We start from the raw sequence: 22031 nt of genomic DNA, 5'->3' as shown, positions 1-22031 counted from the left end.
AGCCACGGAGCAGGAGGGGAGGACCGAGCCGGCCTGGAGGATAGGGGACAGAGAAAATCAAAGGATGCAGAAAGGGAGGAGAGGAGGGTTGAGGAGGCAGAATCAGGAGATAGGTTGGAGAAGGTTTGAGCAGAGGGAAGAGATGATAGGATGGAAGAGGAGAGAGTAGCGGGAGAGAGAGAGCGAAGGTTGGGACGGCGCAATACCATCCGAGTAGGGGCAGAGTGAGAAGTGTTGGATGAGAGCAAGAAGGAAAAGGATACAAGGTAGTGGTCGGAGATTTGGAGGGGAGTTGCAATGAGATTAGTGGAAGAACAGCATCTAGTAAAGATGAGGTCAAGCGTATTGCCTGCCTTGTGAGTAGGGGGGGAAGGTGAGAGGGTGAGGTCAAAAGAGGAGAGGAGTGGAAAGAAGGAGGCAGAGAGGAATGAGTCAAAGGTAGACGTGGGGAGGTTAAAGTCACCCAGAACTGTGAGAGGTGATCTCATATATGATATAGGTATATCTCATATAATTATTAGTGTACTTTTTATTTACTTATTATTTATTTTTTATTTTATTGTTGATGCACACACCATCTAATAAAATAATTTAATAAAAATGTAAATTTTCAGGAAATAATTGTCACTAACAAAATACCGTTCTTGAACCATCTTTAGAAAAATTAAGATCTATTCTTGTATTTTGTCTTTGTTATTCCAAATCAAATACATATGAGGTAATATATTATGTTTATATACAATTAACTAGGAAAGTAACCCCTGCTTATGGAAATTGGCTAATTTAAGGGGAATTGTATTTAGTTACATTTTAGGAGAAATTCAATGCCAACCTTTTCGAACACAGCATCCAACATGGTTGTGTTGGCAGCAGAATCGATGACATCACTTCCCCCACGATATCTTTCAGGTGAACAGCAGATGGCGATCATTTCATGGCTGAGAGAGAAGTGTGTCTGTAGGCTTATGTAACTTGAGTCAAGAATTGAAATGCAACATTTTTTGAGTTATAATGAAAATATTTTATTGTACGGTGAGCCATTTGTTATTTAATTGTAAATTGTACAGGTTAAATGTGTTTGCCCTTCTCTGTGGAAATGGCTTTTCACTCAATGCAATTTAAAATGTTTCTAATTTGCAAATCTCTCATTTACAATTACATTTTAATATAACACAGTCATATGAATGCCTAACTTACTGTACAAACTTAAACTAAGTAATTTACTTCCTTTTATATTTATTATTGTATCACTGTTATTCCTATCAGTAGCTGATAGGTTGGTTTTGCATCAGCAGTTTTTCTCTTATGTCAGTCACTAGCTAAATTTCCATAGAAGTGGCGACAGATTTTCATACGAATATTCTAACATATGTATTAATATAATGTGCACATTTTCCCCACCAGAGATGTGTTTCCATACAAAATGACCTGGTGCGGGTAAAAATCTGTGCGTGATGATGTAGTGCACATAAAAATACATTTTACAGTTAAATTCCCATGTGCCGAATAGAAAAATACAAGTTAAATGGGTTTCCATATAATTTTCAAATGTTTTCCATCATATAGTGAATGTGCCTACTCTGGTATTGGCAGGTGTGCTCTAGCCAACAGTTTGCAGATACGGTGTGGGTTGGCTAGTCTACATAATGAGATTATTATGGACAAAAGAGCGAGATTATTTTAATTTGTCAAACGGCAGCCAAGCATCGATCATCATGTCACCAGAATAAGACCCTCTGTATTTATTAGAAAGCAGCATCAAGCTCATCACCGTGCACATTCACCACCCTGTGACGTTCATCATAATTTATTAAATCTGTAGTTTAAACTGCATGGTTTCCTGAGTCGTAGTGGGAGGACCACACAACAGATCATCTCGTGACTTTATTTACTTCGATATGATGGTTATTGTATCAATAGTCGTGCATAAAAGCGTTTCCACCACCATTTATCTTATCATTTATTTTACTAAAAGAAAAAAAGTACTTTGGTTTGACAACATTTTGAAAGTTTACCGAGAAATTTGCTGTTTCCATCAGGTTTATGACATTGTTTTATCCGACATGTAGTTCTACTTTACTCGCATAAAAAGGTTGAATGGAAATCGGCCTATCCCCTCAATATCATTCAATACCCACTACACAGGAATGGAAAAAGTACTCAATTGTCTTACTTGAGTAAAAGTAAAGATACCTTAATGGAAAAATGACTCAAGTTATTGTGAAAGTCACCCAGTAAAATACTACTTGAGTAAAAGTCTAGAAGTATTTTAAGTAAATATACTTAAAGATGCACTATGCAGAAATCCCTCTGCTATTTCCTGTTTGCTAAAATTCGAATAGTTCGCTTAATTTCAGTTTATGTGGCAAAACAAGCAAGTACAGTGTTGAGAATCATTATACCATCTAAACCGCTGTGAAATATATTTTCCATAAAAACAAATATTGTATTTTCAGCTGTTTGAAGCTGGTGTACAAAACTGAAAGTAAAAGACACAAAAACGAAACTTAAGAACGGGAAGCATAGAAATAGCACACATAGAACAAATCTACCGCTTCTTAGACTTGGTTTCAATGAGAATAAAAGATCTATAACTCACATGTCTATATGAATTTTGTAGCTTTAAGTATCAAAAGTAAAAGTAAAAGTATAAATAATTTCAAATTCCTTATATTATGGAAACCAGACGGCACAATTGTTGTCTCCCAACACAAAGTATTTGTGTTTAGTGAGTCCGCCAGATCAGAGGCAGTAGAGATGACCAGTGATGTTCTCTTGATAAGTGTGTAAATTGGATAATTTTCCTGTCCTGCTAAGCATTCATTCAAAATGTAACAAGTACTTTTGGGTGTCAGGGAAAATGTATGGATTAAAATGTACACTATTTTAATTTGGAATGTAGTGAAGCAAATGTATAAATTGTCAAGAATTATAAATAGTGAAGTAAAGTACAGATAGCCTAAAAAAACTGCTTAAGTAGTAGCCTACTTGAAAGTATTTTTTGTTAAGTAGCCTACGTTATACCACTGCCACTACAGCATCAGTCTCGAAAACCTGACCCTACTGTAGCTATGGGTTTTCGAGACTACTCTAGCATAGATTACAACAGTATGAGTCATAATACCCATAAAACCTAACGGTCAAACAGGGAAATGGTTCCAATCTTTTTTCCACCATTCATTTTTCCCATAAGGGAATTTTAGAAACACTTAAAATAAGGGCTGTGTTTTGTGTAGGCTCACCCTGACGTGACGTTTTGATAACCATGTAAATCTCTCTAGGACAATGAAATGCTAATTAACTGCTAACGTGGCTATCATAAAGACCTACAAATGCCATGATGATCTGGATGAGACTGCTGAATTCAGGCAACGGTAAGAATCTCTGGATTAACTATCTAATGTCAGCTAAATGTAGTATGGAATCAATAGGCTACATTTCTTTAAATTGACAGTGCTGTGAACTGTCTTGTGCATGTTTTAAATTGACACAATAACTGTTAGAAAAGGTGTCAGCTGGAGATGACATGCAGGAGCTTTCAGGGGTTTGTAGTTTTGCAAGATGTTTACTTTGATGCTAATTAGCATTTTCGAATCTGAGTGTAAATAGAGCCAAATATATTATCAAAAGTCACCTTTGTCCAAAATAGATTTACACGGTTATCAAAAAAATCACGCCAGGTTAAGCCTACACGAAACACAGCCTTTATTTTAAGTGTTTCTAAAATCCCCTATGGGAAAAATGATTGGAACCATTTTCCTGATTGACCGCAAGGTTTTATGGGTATTGTGACACCTCCACTGTGGGGCTCTATCAGACCTGCTAGCTATTCATAATGAAGCACTCCAATAACCGAGAGAGAATATGCAATGAGCTGAGCTCGTCCCCGCTGTGGAGATGGGCTACAGAGTGGAGTCCACATATATTTTGACTGGCACGAACGTTTTGCCCTGTCATGCATTTATCACGGTTCTCCCGTGACCATAATCCAGGGATTGGAGTCCAAGAGGGCTCTTTGAGGTGAATGCAAGGATTTTTTTTTTTAGCAGGTTAAAGAGTTGGAAAGGATTTATTTTTGTATCGGGTTTAGGTGATTTGGTTTTGGTAGCCTAATTCTGCAGCAATAACTCCGGAGGCGCTTTAACTTCAAGACGCGCTGTGCGTTCCTCTTCCAAAGATCAACATGATGTCTGCCATAGATACGGGTACATCTGTGTACCAACCAGCACAACTACTGAACTGGATCTATTTGTCTCTACAAGACTCCCACCAGCCCAATGACTTCGATGCGTTCAGACCGGATTCTGAGAGTTCTCCACTGGACCTGAACAACTACAAACAGCGGTCCGCTGCTGCTGTCGACCTGAGCTCTGCGCTCAACTTCAACTATCTTAACAACTTCTTGCAGCTCCAGAGGAATGAGGTAAAGTTGGGAAAAGTTTATTTAAAAAAACAAACTATGAAATATGTGATTTTGTACAAACTGTAGAGTGTGTCATCAGGGGCGAAAATCTGATATCAACTTTGGAGGGGACAATTACATGACATTTTCTCAAGAGCAATTCCTGAGGGGGACATCAAATGTAGTGCTGTAACACATAGCCTACATTGTAATATGGTAAATGTATATTGAGGAACCAAAGAAATAAGGTGTTTGCCGTACTCCTAACTACCGGTACCCAAAACTACACAACTAATCACAACAGCAATACCATTGCCTTTAACAAATCTTAGTTCAGTCACCAGTTTAAGTTGAGAGTGGGGGTATCCATGGCATTTTCCAATTATGTTCCTATTTTACAAGTCAAAAAAATTGAGAACCTTTAATAATGTTGCCAAACAAAGACTCAACAAACTTACCTGAGACTCCCTGTCTCTGCCAGTCTGTCCCTGCATATCTGTCCCCAACTCTGCTGTCTGTGTGCCATCTGTTGCCTGCTCTGCCTAATGACATCATTGTGAAACATTTCCATTAGAATTTCATTTCTTTCTTATGAACATTTGATCAACTAGTCTTTGAGATATTAGGCTACTAGGGTTCTTACTTTGCGTTTTGGTGTACTGAAAAATACTCTGCTGTCCGTCTTTTATTTTTCTGCCATTTTTCTACCTGGCTGGCTGGCTACACACACACACAGTGTGTAGGTTATTTACAGTAGGAGATGGGCTTCTATCATATCTTTTATCATTCTATTTGGGCTTCGATCTAAAAGGTAGCTAGCAAATGTGAAACGGATTAAAATGACAAGAGTTGACAGCTGTATGAGTTCACCATTTACACAACATATGCTGCAACCTTTTGTAATTTTAATAGTTTGTTTCATATTGGCTGGCTTCCAACAATAGCTGAATTTGCAAAGCTAGCGAGCACCAATTCCGTTTCAGTGGTGTTTGCTATAATCTTTGCTACCCGGGTTAAATAAAGGTGAAATAAAATAAATAAATAAAAGTTCCCTTGCGACAATTTAGCTTTTGCAACGAGACCATTAACTATATTTAAGACAATGGTAGAAGAGAGTGTAGTTCAGTTTGGACTTCAGTTTATCGCTAACCTTATCACAGGGACTTTGAAGCACTAACTTACATCATCTGCATGCTGATCTTGGAATAAATTGAAGATAGCAAAGATTCCATCTTTGACGAGGCCACATAAATGGAATAGGTACTAGCTAGCTTAATAGTTAATATTTGCCCGCTAGCTCTGCATATTCAGCTAGTGTGTGTGCGCGATTGACTGGATTAACCTCACGTCAGTTACGTTCATTGAGTGCCTTTCAGACAGTGGATACCACCCCTCTGTTACCCTGCCAACTAAGGAACTGGCAGTGGATCAAACCATTGTGAGGCAAAGGGTGGGGGGGGGTCGCAATCTTTTGAAACTTAAAAACGCGCTATTAAGTGTCTATAATCAGCACAATTGCTTTCATTGCGTATTATTAATATTATTTAAATTACATAGTTATGTTTCAGTGATATATTGGGGGGGACAAATCATATTTTTCCCAGGATGGGGGGGTCGTGTGTCATGTGTGTCATGCCAAACAACTTTGATTGAACTTAATCCAATATTGTATTCTGTCTTTCATAGAACAATTATAATATTGTCATTGCAATTAACACATTTAACCATATTTTTGTCTCAAGTTGAACATAAAAGCTGTATACTGTATGCTCGAAGCATGCACAAATATTTTTGTATATAATTTGGTTTTGATTATAATAATAATAATTATACTCAACCCATAGGGCTACAAATCTTACGGTCCCATTTTAAGAGTGAAAGCACAACCCCTGAGGTCTAAGGCACTGCATCTCAGTGCTAGAGGCGTCACTACAGACCCTGGTTCGAATCCAGGCTATATCACAACCGGCCGTGAGAATTGGGAATCCCATAGGGCGGCGCACAATTGGCCCAGCGTCGTCTGGGTTTGGCCGGTGTAGAACGTCATTGTAAATAAGAATTTGTTCTTAACTGACGAGCCTAGTTAAATAGAAAGGTTAAATAAAAGAAAATTATAATAATAATTTACCAATCTAATGTGCCGTCCTACATATTTTCACATTTTAATCCATGACCCACTTACAATATTATTTTAGTTGGACGTACAGTAAACGTACAGCAAACGTACAGCAAACATACAGTAAATCCCTAGCTCTGACATACATGCCTCCATTGGGCCACAACAGTGTGGTGACTGGTGATTAGCTGAATGTAGGCTATAGTATGAATGAGCCCCTCTTACACAGTACATAGTGCCTGGTGTGTGTTGAGACTGTTCTGATGTCAGTGGGCTGCCAGGGGAGGTAGGGCGAGTTGAAAAAGTCTAAGTAGTGCACTATTTTTGACCAGGGACCATAGGGCTACGGTCAAAAGTAGTGCACTATATAGGGAATAGGGTGCCGTTTTGGACGTAGACCCTATGCAATGTACCTATACTGCATGGGGCCTGCTGATGCTGGTGGTGGTGCTCAATTCGATTACCATCCCTCTCCGGAGAAGTCTGACATATAGACTGGTGCAGTATGTCAAGTAGAATACCACATTCATCAGACGCGGTGAGGAAGAAACTAGGATTTATTTGGCTTGTGAGATATGCTACAGAAAGCTAGGCTGTATCTTATTCGCTATATAGTACACTACGTTTGCCCAGAGGAATAGGTGTGCTTTTTTTTGGAGGGGGGGGGGGGTCTTCGAAAAAAACATCAACGATAAGTTTATAGGAGCAAATCAAATTTGGTGTCAAATGAAATTAAAATCAAGGCATCGTTCAACCATTTTCCAACCTAAAATAAACAGATTTATGGTGACACAGATGGAAAAGGGGTCTTGAAAAACATCTCCTAAAAAAAAGTCTTAATAGGTATTAGAAATACATAAAAAACACAATAATTTTGAAGTAAAGACTCCTGACAACTAATAGCAACATTTATATTTAGTTTTGCATAAATTATTTGAGTTCTGTAAGTTTAAGAAATATTACCTAATGTCTTGTCATTCTGTGAACCAAAAACCCACATATTTTAAAGATATTTTCTAATTTCTCTCCCTCGTGAGGAGGGAGGATCATGAAAGTTCACTAAAGTAACACGTAAAGGTAGACCTACCAATTCGTATTTTTTTTTTTTTATACTGAAATCAAGTTTGTTTCTGAATTATTAAGTGACTAAAAAGCTTCACTCTGTTACCAGAACGTGAACAGGGTGACCGAAAAATAAGTTATATAATGACTGCAATTGAATTGGCCAAATCATAGTAGTCACAAACCAGAATTGTAGTAGAGCACATTACAGTATAGTTCAGTACAGTAGAATTCAGTACAGTATAGTTCAGTAGAGTAGAGTTCAGTATAATTCAGTTCAGTACACTATAGTTCAGTAGAGTACAGCACAGTATAGTCCAGCATAGTACATGAGAGTATAGTTCAGTAAAGTATAGTGCGGTATAGTATAGTTCAGCATAGTACATGAGAGTATACTTCAGTATAGCTCAGTAGAGTTTAGTATGGTATAGTTCAGTATATTATATTTCGGTACAGTATAGTTCCGTAGAGTATTGTTCAATATAGTGCAGTAGAGTACAGTAGAGTATAGTTCAGTATATTTTAGTAGAGTGTAGTTCAGTACAGTAGAATGCAGTATAGTTCAGTACAGTACATTAGAGATCAGTTCAGTAGAATTCAGTACAGTAGAGATCAGTTCAGTAGAATTCAGTATAGTTCAGTTCAGTATATTTCAGTAGAGTATAGTTCAGTACATTCGAGTATAGTTCAGTACAGTAGAGATCAGTTCAGTAGAGATCAGTTCAGTACAGTAGAGTACAGTAGAGTTCAGTACAGTAGAGTTCAGTACAGTAGGGTTCAGTACAGTATAGTTCAGTAGAGTAGAGTTCAGTATATTATAGTTCAGTAGAGTTCAGTACAGTACGGTATAGTGTAGTTCAGTGTAGTTCAGTACAGTAGAGTGTAGTTCAGTACATTAGAGTACAGTATAGTATAGTTCAGTATAGTATAGTTGAGATCAGTTCAGTAGAATTTGGTACAGTCGAGTTCAGTATAGTTCAGTATAGTATAGTTCAGTTCAGTAGAGATCAGTAGAGTTCAGTAGAGTAGAGTTCAGTATAGTATATTATAGTTCAGTAGAGTAGAGTTCAGTAGAGTATGGTATAGTTCAGTGCAGTAGAGTTCAGTATAGTTCAGTTCAGGACAGTAGAGTTCAGGACAGTAGAGTAGAGTTCCGTAGGGTGTAGTTCCGTAGGGTGTAGTTCCGTACAGTAGAGTTCAGTACAGTAGAGTTCAGTACAGTAGAGTTCAGTACAGTAGAGTTCAGTACAGTATAGTTCAGTAGAGTAGAGTTCAGTATAATTCAGTTCAGTACACTATAGCTCAGTAGAGTACAGCACAGTATAGTCCAGCATAGTACATGAGAGTATAGTTCAGTAAAGTATAGTGCGGTATAGTATAGTTCAGCATAGTACATGAGAGTATACTTCAGTATAGCTCAGTAGAGTTTAGTATGGTATAGTTCAGTATATTACATTTCGGTACAGTATAGTTCAGTAGAGTATTGTTCAATATAGTGCAGTAGAGTATAGTTCAGTATGTTTTAGTAGAGTGTAGTTCAGTACAGTAGAATGCAGTATAGTTCTGTACAGTACATTAGAGATCAGTTCAGTAGAATTCAGTACAGTAGAGATCAGTTCAGTAGAATTCAGTATAGTTCAGTTCAGTATATTTCAGTAGAGTATAGTTCAGTACATTCGAGTATAGTTCAGTACAGTAGAGATCAGTTCAGTAGAGATCAGTTCAGTACAGTAGAGTTCAGTAGAGTTCAGTTCAGTAGAGTTCAGTACAGTAGGGTTCAGTACAGTATAGTTCAGTAGAGTAGAGTTCAGTATATTATAGTTCAGTAGAGTTCAGTACAGTAGAGTTCAGTAGAGTACGGTATAGTGTAGTTCAGTACAGTAGAGTGTAGTTCAGTACATTATAGTACAGTATAGTATAGTTCAGTATAGTATAGTTGAGATCAGTTCAGTAGAATTTGGTACAGTCGAGTTCAGTATAGTTCAGTATAGTATAGTTCAGTTCAGTAGAGATCAGTAGAGTTCAGTAGAGTAGAGTTCAGTATAGTATATTATAGTTCAGTAGAGTAGAGTTCAGTAGAGTATGGTGTAGTTCAGTGCAGTAGAGTTCAGTATAGTTCAGTTCAGGACAGTAGAGTTCAGGACAGTAGAGTAGAGTTCCGTAGGGTGTAGTTCCGTAGGGTGTAGTTCCGTACAGTAGAGTTCAGTACAGTAGAGTTCAGTACAGTAGAGTTCAGTACAGTAGAGTTCAGTACAGTAAGTTCAGTAGAGTAGAGTTCAGTATAATTCAGTTCAGTACACTATAGCTCAGTAGAGTACAGCACAGTATAGTCCAGCATAGTACATGAGAGTATAGTTCAGTAAAGTATAGTGCGGTATAGTATAGTTCAGCATAGTACATGAGAGTATACTTCAGTATAGCTCAGTAGAGTTTAGTATGGTATAGTTCAGTATATTATATTTCGGTACAGTATAGTTCAGTAGAGTATTGTTCAATATAGTGCAGTAGAGTACAGTAGAGTATAGTTCAGTATATTTTAGTAGAGTGTAGTTCAGTACAGTAGAATGCAGTATAGTTCAGTACAGTACATTAGAGATCAGTTCAGTAGAATTCAGTACAGTAGAGATCAGTTCAGTAGAATTCAGTATAGTTCAGTTCAGTATATTTCAGTAGAGTATAGTTCAGTACATTCGAGTATAGTTCAGTACAGTAGAGATCAGTTCAGTAGAGATCAGTTCAGTACAGTAGAGTTCAGTAGAGTTCAGTTCAGTAGAGTTCAGTACAGTAGGGTTCAGTACAGTATAGTTCAGTAGAGTAGAGTTCAGTATATTATAGTTCAGTAGAGTTCAGTACAGTAGAGTTCAGTAGAGTACGGTATAGTGTAGTTCAGTGTAGTTCAGTACAGTAGAGTTCAGTAGAGTATAGTTCAGTACATCAGAGTACAGTATAGTATAGTTCAGTATAGTATAGTTGAGATCAGTTCAGTAGAATTTGGTACAGTCGAGTTCAGTATAGTTTAGTATAGTATAGTTCAGTTCAGTAGAGATCAGTAGAGTTCAGTAGAGTTCAGTATAGTATATTATAGTTCAGTAGAGTAGAGTTCAGTAGAGTATGGTATAGTTCAGTGCAGTAGAGTTCAGTATAGTTCAGTTCAGGACAGTAGAGTTCAGGACAGTAGAGTAGAGTTCCGTAGGGTGTAGTTCAGTACAGTAGAGTTCAGTACAGTAGAGTTCAGTACAGTAGAGTTCAGTACAGTAGAGTACAGTAGAGTTCAGTTCAGTACAGTAAGTTCAGTTCATTATAGTTCAGTACAGTAGAGTTCAGTACAGTAGAGTTCAGTAGAGTACGGTATAGTGTAGTTCAGTATAGTGTAGTTCAGTACAGTAGAGTGTAGTTCAGGACAGTAGAGTTCAGTACAGTAGAGTTCAGTATAGTTGAGTATAATTCAGTTCAGTATAGTATAGTTGAGTATAATTCAGTTCAGTTCAGTAGAGTTCAGTAGAGTAGAGTTCAGTATAGTATATTATAGTTCAGTAGAGTACGGTATAGTTCAATGCAGTAGAGTTCAGTATAGTTCAGTTCAGGACAGTGGAGTTCAGGACAGTGGAGTTCAGGACAGTGGAGTTCAGGACAGTAGAGTTCAGTAGGGTGTAGTTCAGTTCAGTACAGTAGAGTTCAGTGTAGTTCAGTACAGTAGATTTCAGTTCATTATAGTTCAGTAGAGTACGGTATAGTTCAATGCAGTAGAGTTCAGTATAGTTCAGTTCAGTATAGTTCAGTTCAGGACAGTGGAGTTCAGGACAGTAGAGTTCAGTAGGGTGTAGTTCAGTTCAGTACAGTAGAGTTCAGTGTAGTTCAGTACAGTAGATTTCAGTTCATTATAGTTCAGTAGAGTATATTATAGCTCATTTCAGTAGAGTTCAGTAGAGTAGAGTTCAGTAGAGTTCGGTAGAGTTCGGTATAGTTCAGTACGATATAGTTCAGTACAGTGTAGTTCAGTATAGTGTAGTTCAGTATAGTGTAGTTCAGTACAGTAGATTTCAGTTCATTATAGTTCAGTAGAGTTCAGTACAGAAGAATTCAGTACAGTATATTATAGTTCAGTTCAGTATAGTTCAGTAGAGTTCAATAGAGTAGAGTTCAATAGAGTTCAGTACGGTAGAGTAGAGTTCAGTACGGTAGAGTAGAGTTCAGTACAGTAGAGTAGAGTTCAGTTCAGTAGAGCTCAGTATAGTATAGTTCAGTACAGTAGAATTCATTTCAGTACAGTAGAGTTCAGTTCAGTATAGTTCAGTAGAGTAGAGTTCAGTACAGTAGAGTACGGTATAGTGTAGTTCTGTATAGTGTAGTTCAGTACAGTAGAGTTCAGTATAGTATAGTTCAGTATAATTCAGTTCAGTAGTGTTCAGTTCAGTAGAGTACAGTATAGTTCAGTATAATTCAGTTCAGTTCAGTACAATTCAGTAGAGTTCAGTTCAGTAGAGTACAGTATAGTATAGTTCAGTACAGTACGGTAAAGATCAGTTCAGTAGAATTCGGTACAGTAGAGTGTAGTTCAGGACAGTAGAGTTCATGGACAGTAGAGTTCATGGACAGTAGAGTTCATGGACAGTAGAGTTCATGGACAGTAGAGTTCAGTTCGGTATAGTGTAGTTCGGTATGGTGTAGTTCGGTATGGTGTAGTTCGGTATAGTGTAGTTCAGTAGAGTAGAGCACACATGAGTATAGTACAGCATAACGTAATATACTTTACTCTACTATGCTGAGCTGTACTGTACTCTACTATACTGTACTCTAATGATCTCTACTGTGCTGTACTGTGATGTACAAACTTATGAAACACAGATGTCTGTGATTTGTACAAATTTGGTCCAGTCTGGACCAACCAAATGTGGTCTTGTTTTGGGGGCGGACACTGGCAGAGCTCACTAGAATAATACCCATAATGCATATATCTACCTTTGTGTACATATCCAGGATGCATCACCGTGAAGAGAATGCCATTCATAATTATGCACAGATCAAGTACCCATGATGCCATTCTGTTACTATCATTCTATTACCGGGTGTTGATCCGCTTCACCTACTGTAGTTTACTAACTCCCCACTTTTTCTGCAGACATTTTTGAATATTAATTCAGAGTAGATATTTAAGAGTTTTTTTTTTTTTTTGGTAAATGTGGTAACGTAACATTTGTTACTGTTCCGTTACCACTCTGTTACCAGACTTTATATCTGTTCCTCAAGTAAATGTGTTTTAGTAAAATGTTCTGTGGCAATTGTTAAAAGTAGACTTCTACATATACTGTATGTGTAAGGTGTGTTTAACCTTGCAATCAATGTTTTTTAAAGTGTAAAAGTGAGCCTCAGCGTCACCCTGTCACCGTGTAATTGCCCATTCATAAATGCTTGAATGTGTTCTAGTAGCTGTCATGGTGGAGACAGTGGCATTATGACGATATCCACGAGAGCATTCATTAAATACTTGGAATGATTCTATATGCTGTTTGAAGTTGTAGCTGCTATGATGACCCTGGGTTAGTGTATGACCCTGGGTTAGTGTACAATATGACCCATGGTTACTGTATAACCCATTTTAGTGTACAGTATGACCCATGGTTAGTGTATGACCCATGGTTAGTGTATGACCCATGGTTAGTGTACAGTATGACCCATGGTTAGTGTACAGTATGACCCATGGTTAGTGTACAGTATGACCCATGGTTAGTGTACAGTATGACCTATGGTTAGTGTATAACCCATAATCTATATAAGTATATTTCTGTGTTTAATGCCTCTCAGTCATCGACATCATTACTGATGTAGAGGTGGCTGGTTAATCTTTCAAAGTGAATGATTAACAGTCGTACACACTGCCATGTGGTACAGGGAGTTGATTACTCATATAGACAACGTAACACGGTTGTGTTTTACGTAGCGAATTTGTGGCTTTATGACATCGCCCAATGCGCTGGAAATTGCCTCACTTGCGTCCTGATCCAGTTCCATTCCACAACACATAGTACGTAAGGACTTTTACTGAATAAAACAGCACAACAGCTTGTTGCTTGTTGCTTCTTCACACACTGGTGCTATAGTCAGGGTTCATATCCGGATCATAGATACAATGGTACTGATTGTGCCAACTCAAAAGAGGGAATCAGAAAATGATCCTTGACAAAGGCATTCTGTTCCTCTCAGGAAATGGAATTCTTTCTGCTCATAGAGGGAATGACAACACATCTGGAAAGATAAAATAATGTCCACTTCTGTTGTGCAGAGTGAGGAGACTAGCAGACAGGAAAATCTATCAAGTTCTGGTATTGTGGCACAGACAGATAGATAGGCAGTACTGTAATGGCACAGACAGACAGACAGACAGACAGACAGACAGACAGACAGACAGACAGACAGACAGACAGACAGACAGACAGACAGACAGACAGACAGACAGACAGACAGACAGACAGACAGACAGACAGACAGACAGACAGACAGACAGACAGACAGACAGACAACTGTAGGAGCCCTGCCATTTATCTATCTGCACTCTGTCAGCTAATTGGCACAATCGTGTTTAGGCCTAATATCCCAGATTGTACCTTTTTAACATGCTCTAAACCATGTGTTATTCACTCAATGCAGTGTTAGATACAGGCTCGTCTATAATTGACATTTTCAGCAAGATTCAATTCTTTAATGCCAAAATTCTTTAATGCCCATTACTTTAATGCCAAATTGAGAAAATTGTTATCAACTAAATTTCAAGCCCATATTTCACTCAGGGCTCTATTCAATCGGTATCGCCGAAGTATCATGGAAGATGCGTGTTAAAATGTAAAGGTAATTTCCGATTGAGCCGGCACATGCTGCTTTACCCGGGAATGCAGTCTTCTTGACCGTGGCGATGTTGCCTTTCATTTTCCATTGCGCTATATAGTGAATGTTCAGTGCTACAGATTGAATAGAGTCCTCATTGTTTTCTGTCCGCAGGCCTTAAACAACAATTTGTATAGAAGGTCCTCTCCCTACGGCTCGCTCAGCAACATCGTAGACGGCTTGAATTCTCTGACGGACCACTTCTCTGACCTTTCCCTCTCCTCTGAGTCACGCAAACCCAGCAAGAGACCTCCGCCCAGCTACCTGTGCCATCTCTGCTTCAACAAAGGACACTACATCAAAGACTGCCCGCAGGTGAGCAGAGCATTGCCCCTACACGCACACACACACACACACACACACACACACACACACACACACACACACACACACACACACACACACACACACACACACACACACACACACACACACCATCAAAGACTGACCCCTGGTGAGTTGGGCCTGGCGCCTTCTGAAACCAAGCAACTTCCCCTCTCCTTTTGGCAAAGCTACAGTCCGATGAAGGCCTATACAGCACATAGCAGCCACCTTGCAAAACAGATGCCTTTTTTATTTTGGCATATGTATCACTATCGAAGTAATGTTGAAGTGTTGAGGAAAGATCGTTAGTGGTTGTAGTAATGTTGAGGAAAGATCGTTAGTGGTTGTAGTAATGTTGAGGAAAGATCGTTAGTGGTTGTAGTAATGTTGAGGAAAGATCGTTAGTGGTTGTAGTAATGTTGAGGAAAGATCGTTAGTGGTTGTAGTAATGTTGAGGAAAGATCGTTAGTGGTTGTAGAAATGTAGAGGAAAGATCATTAGTGGTTGTAGTAATGTTGAAGTGTTGAAGAAAGATTGTTAGTGGTTGTAGTAATGTTGAAGAAAGATCGTTAGTGGTTGTAGTAATGTTGAGGAAAGATCGTTAGTGGTTATAGTAATGTTGAAGTGTTGAAGAAAGATCGTTAGTGGTTGTAGTAATGTTGAGGAAAGATTGTTAGTGGTTGTAGTAATGTAGAGGAAAGATCGTTAGTGGTTGTAGTAATGTTGAGGAAAGATCGTTAGTGGTTGTAGTAATGTTGAGGAAAGATCATTAGTGGTTGTAGTAATGTTGAGGAAAGATTGTTAGCTGTTTCATAAATAACAAGTATTTCCCTGATGTTCAAAGACTCAATACTATAATGGATCAAAACACACACGACGATATGATGTTTCTGATAAGATTTAAAACTCACACCTGTGGCGAAGCCGGGGTTGTAACGTTTTGGGACTTCTATTCCATTCCACTAAACCATCACTACACTAAACCATCACATGCTTCTACACCTGCGTTGCTTGCTGTTTGGGGTTTTAGGCTGGGTTTCAGTACAGCACTATGTGACATCAGCTGATGTAAGCAGGTCTTTATAAATACATTTGATTGATTGATTGATTGATTGATTGATTGACTGACTGATTGATTGATTGATTGACTACACGACCACTACTTTACTATTTCAAGGAACAGCTCTTTCTCTTTACTTTCACAGTGACACTTTCTATGTACACTTTCACTGTATCAAATATTGCTATTGAAGTCTGATTCAACATCACCCTGCCCAGACCCACCTGTTCTCACCCTGCCCAGACCCACCTGTTCTCACCCTGCCCAGACCCACCTGTTCTCACCCTGCCCAGACCCACCTGTTCTCACCCTGCCCAGACCCACCTGTTCTCACCCTGCCCAGACCCACCTGTTTTCCCCCTGCCCAGACCCACCTGTTTTCCCCCTGCCCAGACCCACCTGTTTTCCCCCTGCCCAGAACCCTATGCAGTAGTACCCTAGTGACCTAGTTCCCTCTACAGTAGTGTCCTAGTTCTCTCTACAGTAGTGTCCTAGTTCTCTCTACAGTAGTTTCCTAGTTCCCTCTACAGTAGTGTCCTAGTTCCCTCTACACTAGTGTCCTAGTTCCCTCTACATTAGTGTCCTAGTTCCCTCTACACTAGTGTCCTAGTTCCCTCTACATTAGTGTCCTAGTTCCCTCTACACTAGTGTCCTAGTTCCCTCTACACTAGTGTCCTAGTTCCCTCTACACTAGTGTCCTAGTTCCCTCTACAGGTATTGGGACTGTATTTTGTATTGGTAGTGTATACAGATGGATACTATAGGTATTGGGACTGTAATGTGTATTGGTAGTGTATACAGATGGAGACTATAGGTATTGGGACTGTAATGTGTATTGGTAGTGTATACAGATGGATACTATAGGTATTGGGACTGTAATGTGTATTGGTAGTGTATACAGATGGAGACTATAGGTATTGGGACTGTAATGTGTATTGGTAGTGTATACAGATGGAGACTATAGGTATTGGGACTGTAATGTGTATTGGTAGTGTCGTGTCTTTGGGTCACCATTAAACTGAAGACATGTTTATCAAAATAACTCCCTGTAATTATTATCACGCGATTAAACTGATTAATCGTTTAACTATAATTAACTAGGAGATCGGGACACCAAGGAAAATATTCAGATTACAAAGTTATAATTTTCCTAATATAACTTTCCTATATTATAACATTATATATTATATTATAGTATAGGCCGATTATCTTTTGGTTTAAATGGTGTATTTTACCTCTAGTCCAGTCTCATTCCAAACGTCGTAAATTGTTGTATCTGCACGAATCCAGCCTTTACTAAAATCATCCATACATCAATTGTCTTAAAATCATTTATTTACTAAACTAAGTAATTCACAGAAAGCATACAAACAGTAATTATCGTCACAAAGAATTGGTAGATTAATGTGCCATAGTGGGCTAAACAGGCATGGCTGGTGTCTTGTTAAACAAAGGGTCATAAAAGGTCAGCTGAGGAGGCACACAGAGTTCATTAATATTAACAATTGATATGCTAACCCTTTGCACCTGAACGCTCACTCATTCGGGAACAATTGCAATCAATATATATTTACGCTCAGTGTGTCGTCGGGATCCTTGTTGGAGAGTTGTTCTGTTGGAGAGTTTTCTCTCTCTCTCTCTCTCTCTCTCTCTCTCTCTCTCTCTCTCTCTCTCGGTTAGAATGGGTCTTTCAAAGCGACATTCATTAATGTCGTCATAGAATGGATGTTTCATTGGTCTTCGCGTTCAATGATATAATTTACTTAGCTGCAGACTAATAATTAATATCAAAGACTTGTTCTTATTCTGTCGGTCTCGATAGTCTAAAAGTTTAACCATGTGGTATAGTTAACTTTCAGTAGAGGAATTGGATGGTCAAACCTATTGGCCAACTCGCAATGGAGTGGAGGCCTGGTCTAAAGAAAGTAAATCAGAGTGGGGTTTTATAGTGAACATAGAACAGGCTTGTCACATGACGCCTGGTCCTGTCTGTGTCCCTGGGTGCGTGCCGATGACTGAGTTAAGCTTGGTACAAAAATACAATTCTATCACATTAACATCAGTACATAGCATCTCAATGTATTTCAAATAGCTTTATCCTTATTAATACATTTTATACCACCATTTGGATGCAAGTCCCATAGCTGAGGCTATTATATAAACAGTTTTATGGTAATATGGCTATATTGTCTCTTCTGAGTATCACAAAATTGTACCAAGCGGACCAGTTCGTAGCTGGATTCTTCACCAATCTTTTATACCTTCTCCAGAACATACATGTCGTTCGGTTCCCCAATTCTGTGAGTTGGAAGAATTTCCCGTGTCTCTCTATGAAACCCCTCTGTGTCTCAACTGGGCCATGTGGCAAGAGATTCTCCTCTAGAATTTTACAACCCCTTCACACAGGGCCTGGGTGGGGGGAGGTAGGTTGGGGGATGGTGCAAGGGGGAGGGGGTCAACTGTCCTCCCTGTACTCAAAGAGGGCAACGTCATGACAGTAGTGTATACAGATGGATACTATAGGTATTGGGACTGTAATGTGTATTGGTAGTGTATACAGATGGAGACTATAGGTATTGTGTCACGGCTCCTCCTCTGCAGTGCAGGGGCGGTTCCTCCTGCAGGCAGAGGAGGGTCGTTAGTGATTGGAGCTGGCGTGATTGGAGCCACCTGGGCTCAGGGTATTTTAAACTGCTTCACTAACCTCTCTCTCTCTCTGCTCCTCCAGGTATGATCCTGTTTTGTTTGTTCCTTTGTAGTTTTACGTAGTTTCCACTCAGTCATGTTCACACACACAGATTCATGCATCCATGCACCTTACATCCACCCTACATTATGACATTTCCACACCTCATTCCTTTTTCTTTGTTTAAAGTTAATAGTTTTTGTTTACAATAAAGAACCTTTTTGATTGGCCTATACCTATTGTTGATGTCCCCTCATTTTTGCCACAGGCTATGAGCCGGCCTGTGACAATTGGGACTGTATTGTGTATTGGTAGTGTATACAGATGGAGACTATGGGTTTAGGGACAGTATTGTTTTGCTGACTCCATGTCTACTATCCTCCATGGAAATCACTCAATGCCACTTCAGTTGACAGTGATATAGAAATATCCAACAAGGCTGTACAGTCAATTCATGAAATGCTTGTTTGATCTGTACACGTCCTTGCCTTTTCCAGTGCTTCCAACTCATTGCTGATAAAAATATATAGTATCCTGGATCAGTCCACATGTTGTAAGAAACGTGTCAACACCACATCAACCACGCACGCACGCACGCACGCACGCACGCACGCACGCACGCACGCACGCACGCACACACACACACACAACTAACCCCCACCCCTTTACACACACACACTACTAACCCCCCCACCCCTCTACACACACACACACACTACTAACCCCCCACCCCTCTACACACACACACTACCTACCCCCCACCCCTCTACACGCACACACACACACTACTACACCCCCACCTCCTCTACACACACACACACACACACACACACACACTACTACCCCCCCACCTCCTCTACACACACACACACACACACACACACACACACACACTACTACCCCCCCACCTCCTCTACACACACACACACACACACACACACACACACACACACACACACACACACACACACACACACACACACACACTACTACCCCCACCCCCTCTACACACACACACACACACACTACTACCCCCCACCCCTCTACACACACACACACACACACACACACACACTACTACCCCCCCACCCCTTTACACACACACACTACTAACCCCCCACCCCTCTACACACACACACACACTACTAACCCCCCACCCCTCTACACACACACACTACCTACCCCCCACCCCTCTACACGCACACACACACACTACTACACCCCCACCTCCTCTACACACACACACACACACACACACACACACTACTACCCCCCCACCTCCTCTACACACACACACACACACACACACACACACACACACACTACTACCCCCCCACCTCCTCTACACACACACACACACACACACACACACACACACACACACACACACACACACACACACACACACACACACACACACACTACTACCCCCCCACCCCTCTACACACACACACACACACACTACTACCCCCACCCCCTCTACACACACACACACACACACACACACACACACTACTACCCCCCACCCCCTCTACACACACACACACACACACACACACACACACACACTACTACCCCACCCCTCTACACACACACACACACACACACACACACACACACACACACTACTACCCCCCACCTCCTCTACACACACACACACACTACTACCCCCCACCCCTCTACACACACACACTACCCCCCACCCCTCTACACGCACACACACACTACTACCCCCCACCTCCTCTACACACACACACACACTACTACCCCCCACCCCCTCTACACACACACACACACACACACACACACACACACACACACACACACACACACACACACACACACACACACACACACACACACACTACTACCCCCACCCCATCTACACACACACACACACACTACTACCCCCCACCCCATCTACACACACTACTACCCCCACCCCTCTACACACACAAAAACACACACACACACACACACACACACACACACACACACACACACACACACACACACACACACACACACACACTACTACCCCCACCCCTCCACACACACACACACACTACTACTACCCCCACCCCTCTACACACACACACACACACTACTACTCCCCTCCCACCCCCACTACCCTCCACTCCACACCACCAAGGACAAACCAATGAAGCCTGTGAACTGTGTGATGTGGACATACTCACAGCTCTGTGACCTGTGTTACAGTAAAGTGATTAAATAAGAGACAGTAACTGGTCCAGCGGTGGGACTGGGACTGGTCCTGGGCCTGGGACTGGGAATGGGACTGGGCTGAGGCTACATAAGGACTCTATTGTTTCTCTAAAGGCGTCGCGGACAGAGAGGTCAGAGAGTCACGGCTGGTATTGTTCATTCAGAGGGTTGCTACTTAACAGATCTGGATTCAAATACTAGTGTTTGTTCAAGACTGACGAATGGTCAGGGTTCTCTCAACTGTTCTGTTGGTTTCGTTGGGCCAGGAAAACTCAATCAAGCCCAGATAAAGTTCTTGAAATGATTTCAAATACTATTTGAACCCAGGTCTGCTGGCCTAGAGTCATTAAGTCATCACTGTGTGTCACAGGCAAATCAAAATGTATTTGTCACATGGTTTGTAAACAACAGGTTTAGAGACTAACAGTGAAATTCTTACTGACAGGTCCTTTTCCAACAACGCAGAGTTAAAGATGAAATAATATAAACAGTGGCACGAGGAATAAATACACTGTGAATAATGAATAACAATAACAAGTTAGAATAACATGGTTATATACAGGGAGCACCAGGTAATAACATGGCTATATACAGGGAGTACCAGGTAATAACATGGCTATATACAGGGAGTACCAGGTAATAACATGGCTATATACAGGGAGTACCAGGTAATAACATGGCTATATACAGGGAGTACCAGGTAATAACATGGCTATATACAGGGAGTACCAGGTAATAACATGGCTATATACAGGGGGTACCAGGTAATAACATGGCTATATACAGGGAGTACCAGGTAATAACATGGCTATATACAGGGAGTACCAGGTAATAACGTGGCTATATTTACATTTTACATTTACGTCATTTAGCAGACGCTCTTATCCAGAGCGACTTACAAATTGGTGCATTCACCTTATGATATCCAGTGGAACAACCATTTTACAGTAGTACATCTATATCTTTTTTTGTGGGGGGGGGTTAGAAGGATTACTATATCCTATCCCAGGTATTCCTTAAAGAGCTGGGGTTTCAGGTGTCTACGGAAGGTGGTGATTGACTCCGCTGTCCTGGCGTCGTGAGGGAGCTTGTTCCACCATTGGGGTGCCAGAGCAGCGAACAGCTTTGACTGGGTTGAGCGGGAACTGTGCTTCCGCAGAGGTAGGGGGGCCAGCAGGCCAGAGGTGGATGAACGCAGTGCCCTTGTTTGGGTGTAGGGCCTGATCAGAGCCTGAAGGTACGGAGGTGCCGTTCCCCTCAGAGCTCCGTAGGCAAG

The 22031-nt window shown here is 40.4% G+C and overlaps 1 protein-coding gene across 1 annotated transcript in view; it reads left to right on the top strand.

The window, feature by feature from the left end:
- The first annotated feature begins 3839 nt into the window (after window positions 1–3839).
- LOC106578803 (zinc finger CCHC domain-containing protein 24) overlaps window positions 3840–22031 on the top strand; it is a 42177-nt gene continuing 23985 nt past the window's right edge. The window contains exons 1-2 of the mRNA XM_014157967.2: window positions 3840–4423; window positions 14574–14774. Coding sequence (XP_014013442.2) covers window positions 4184–4423; window positions 14574–14774 — 441 coding nt within the window. The 5' untranslated portion in view covers window positions 3840–4183. The remainder of the gene's footprint in view (window positions 4424–14573; window positions 14775–22031) is intronic.

Source organism: Salmo salar, chromosome ssa19, assembly GCF_905237065.1.
Source record: "Salmo salar chromosome ssa19, Ssal_v3.1, whole genome shotgun sequence".
NCBI classification, from domain to species: Eukaryota; Metazoa; Chordata; class Actinopteri; order Salmoniformes; family Salmonidae; genus Salmo; species Salmo salar.
The sequence above is the reverse complement of the archived record's forward strand: the minus strand, read 5'-3'. Positions and strand labels throughout refer to the sequence as shown.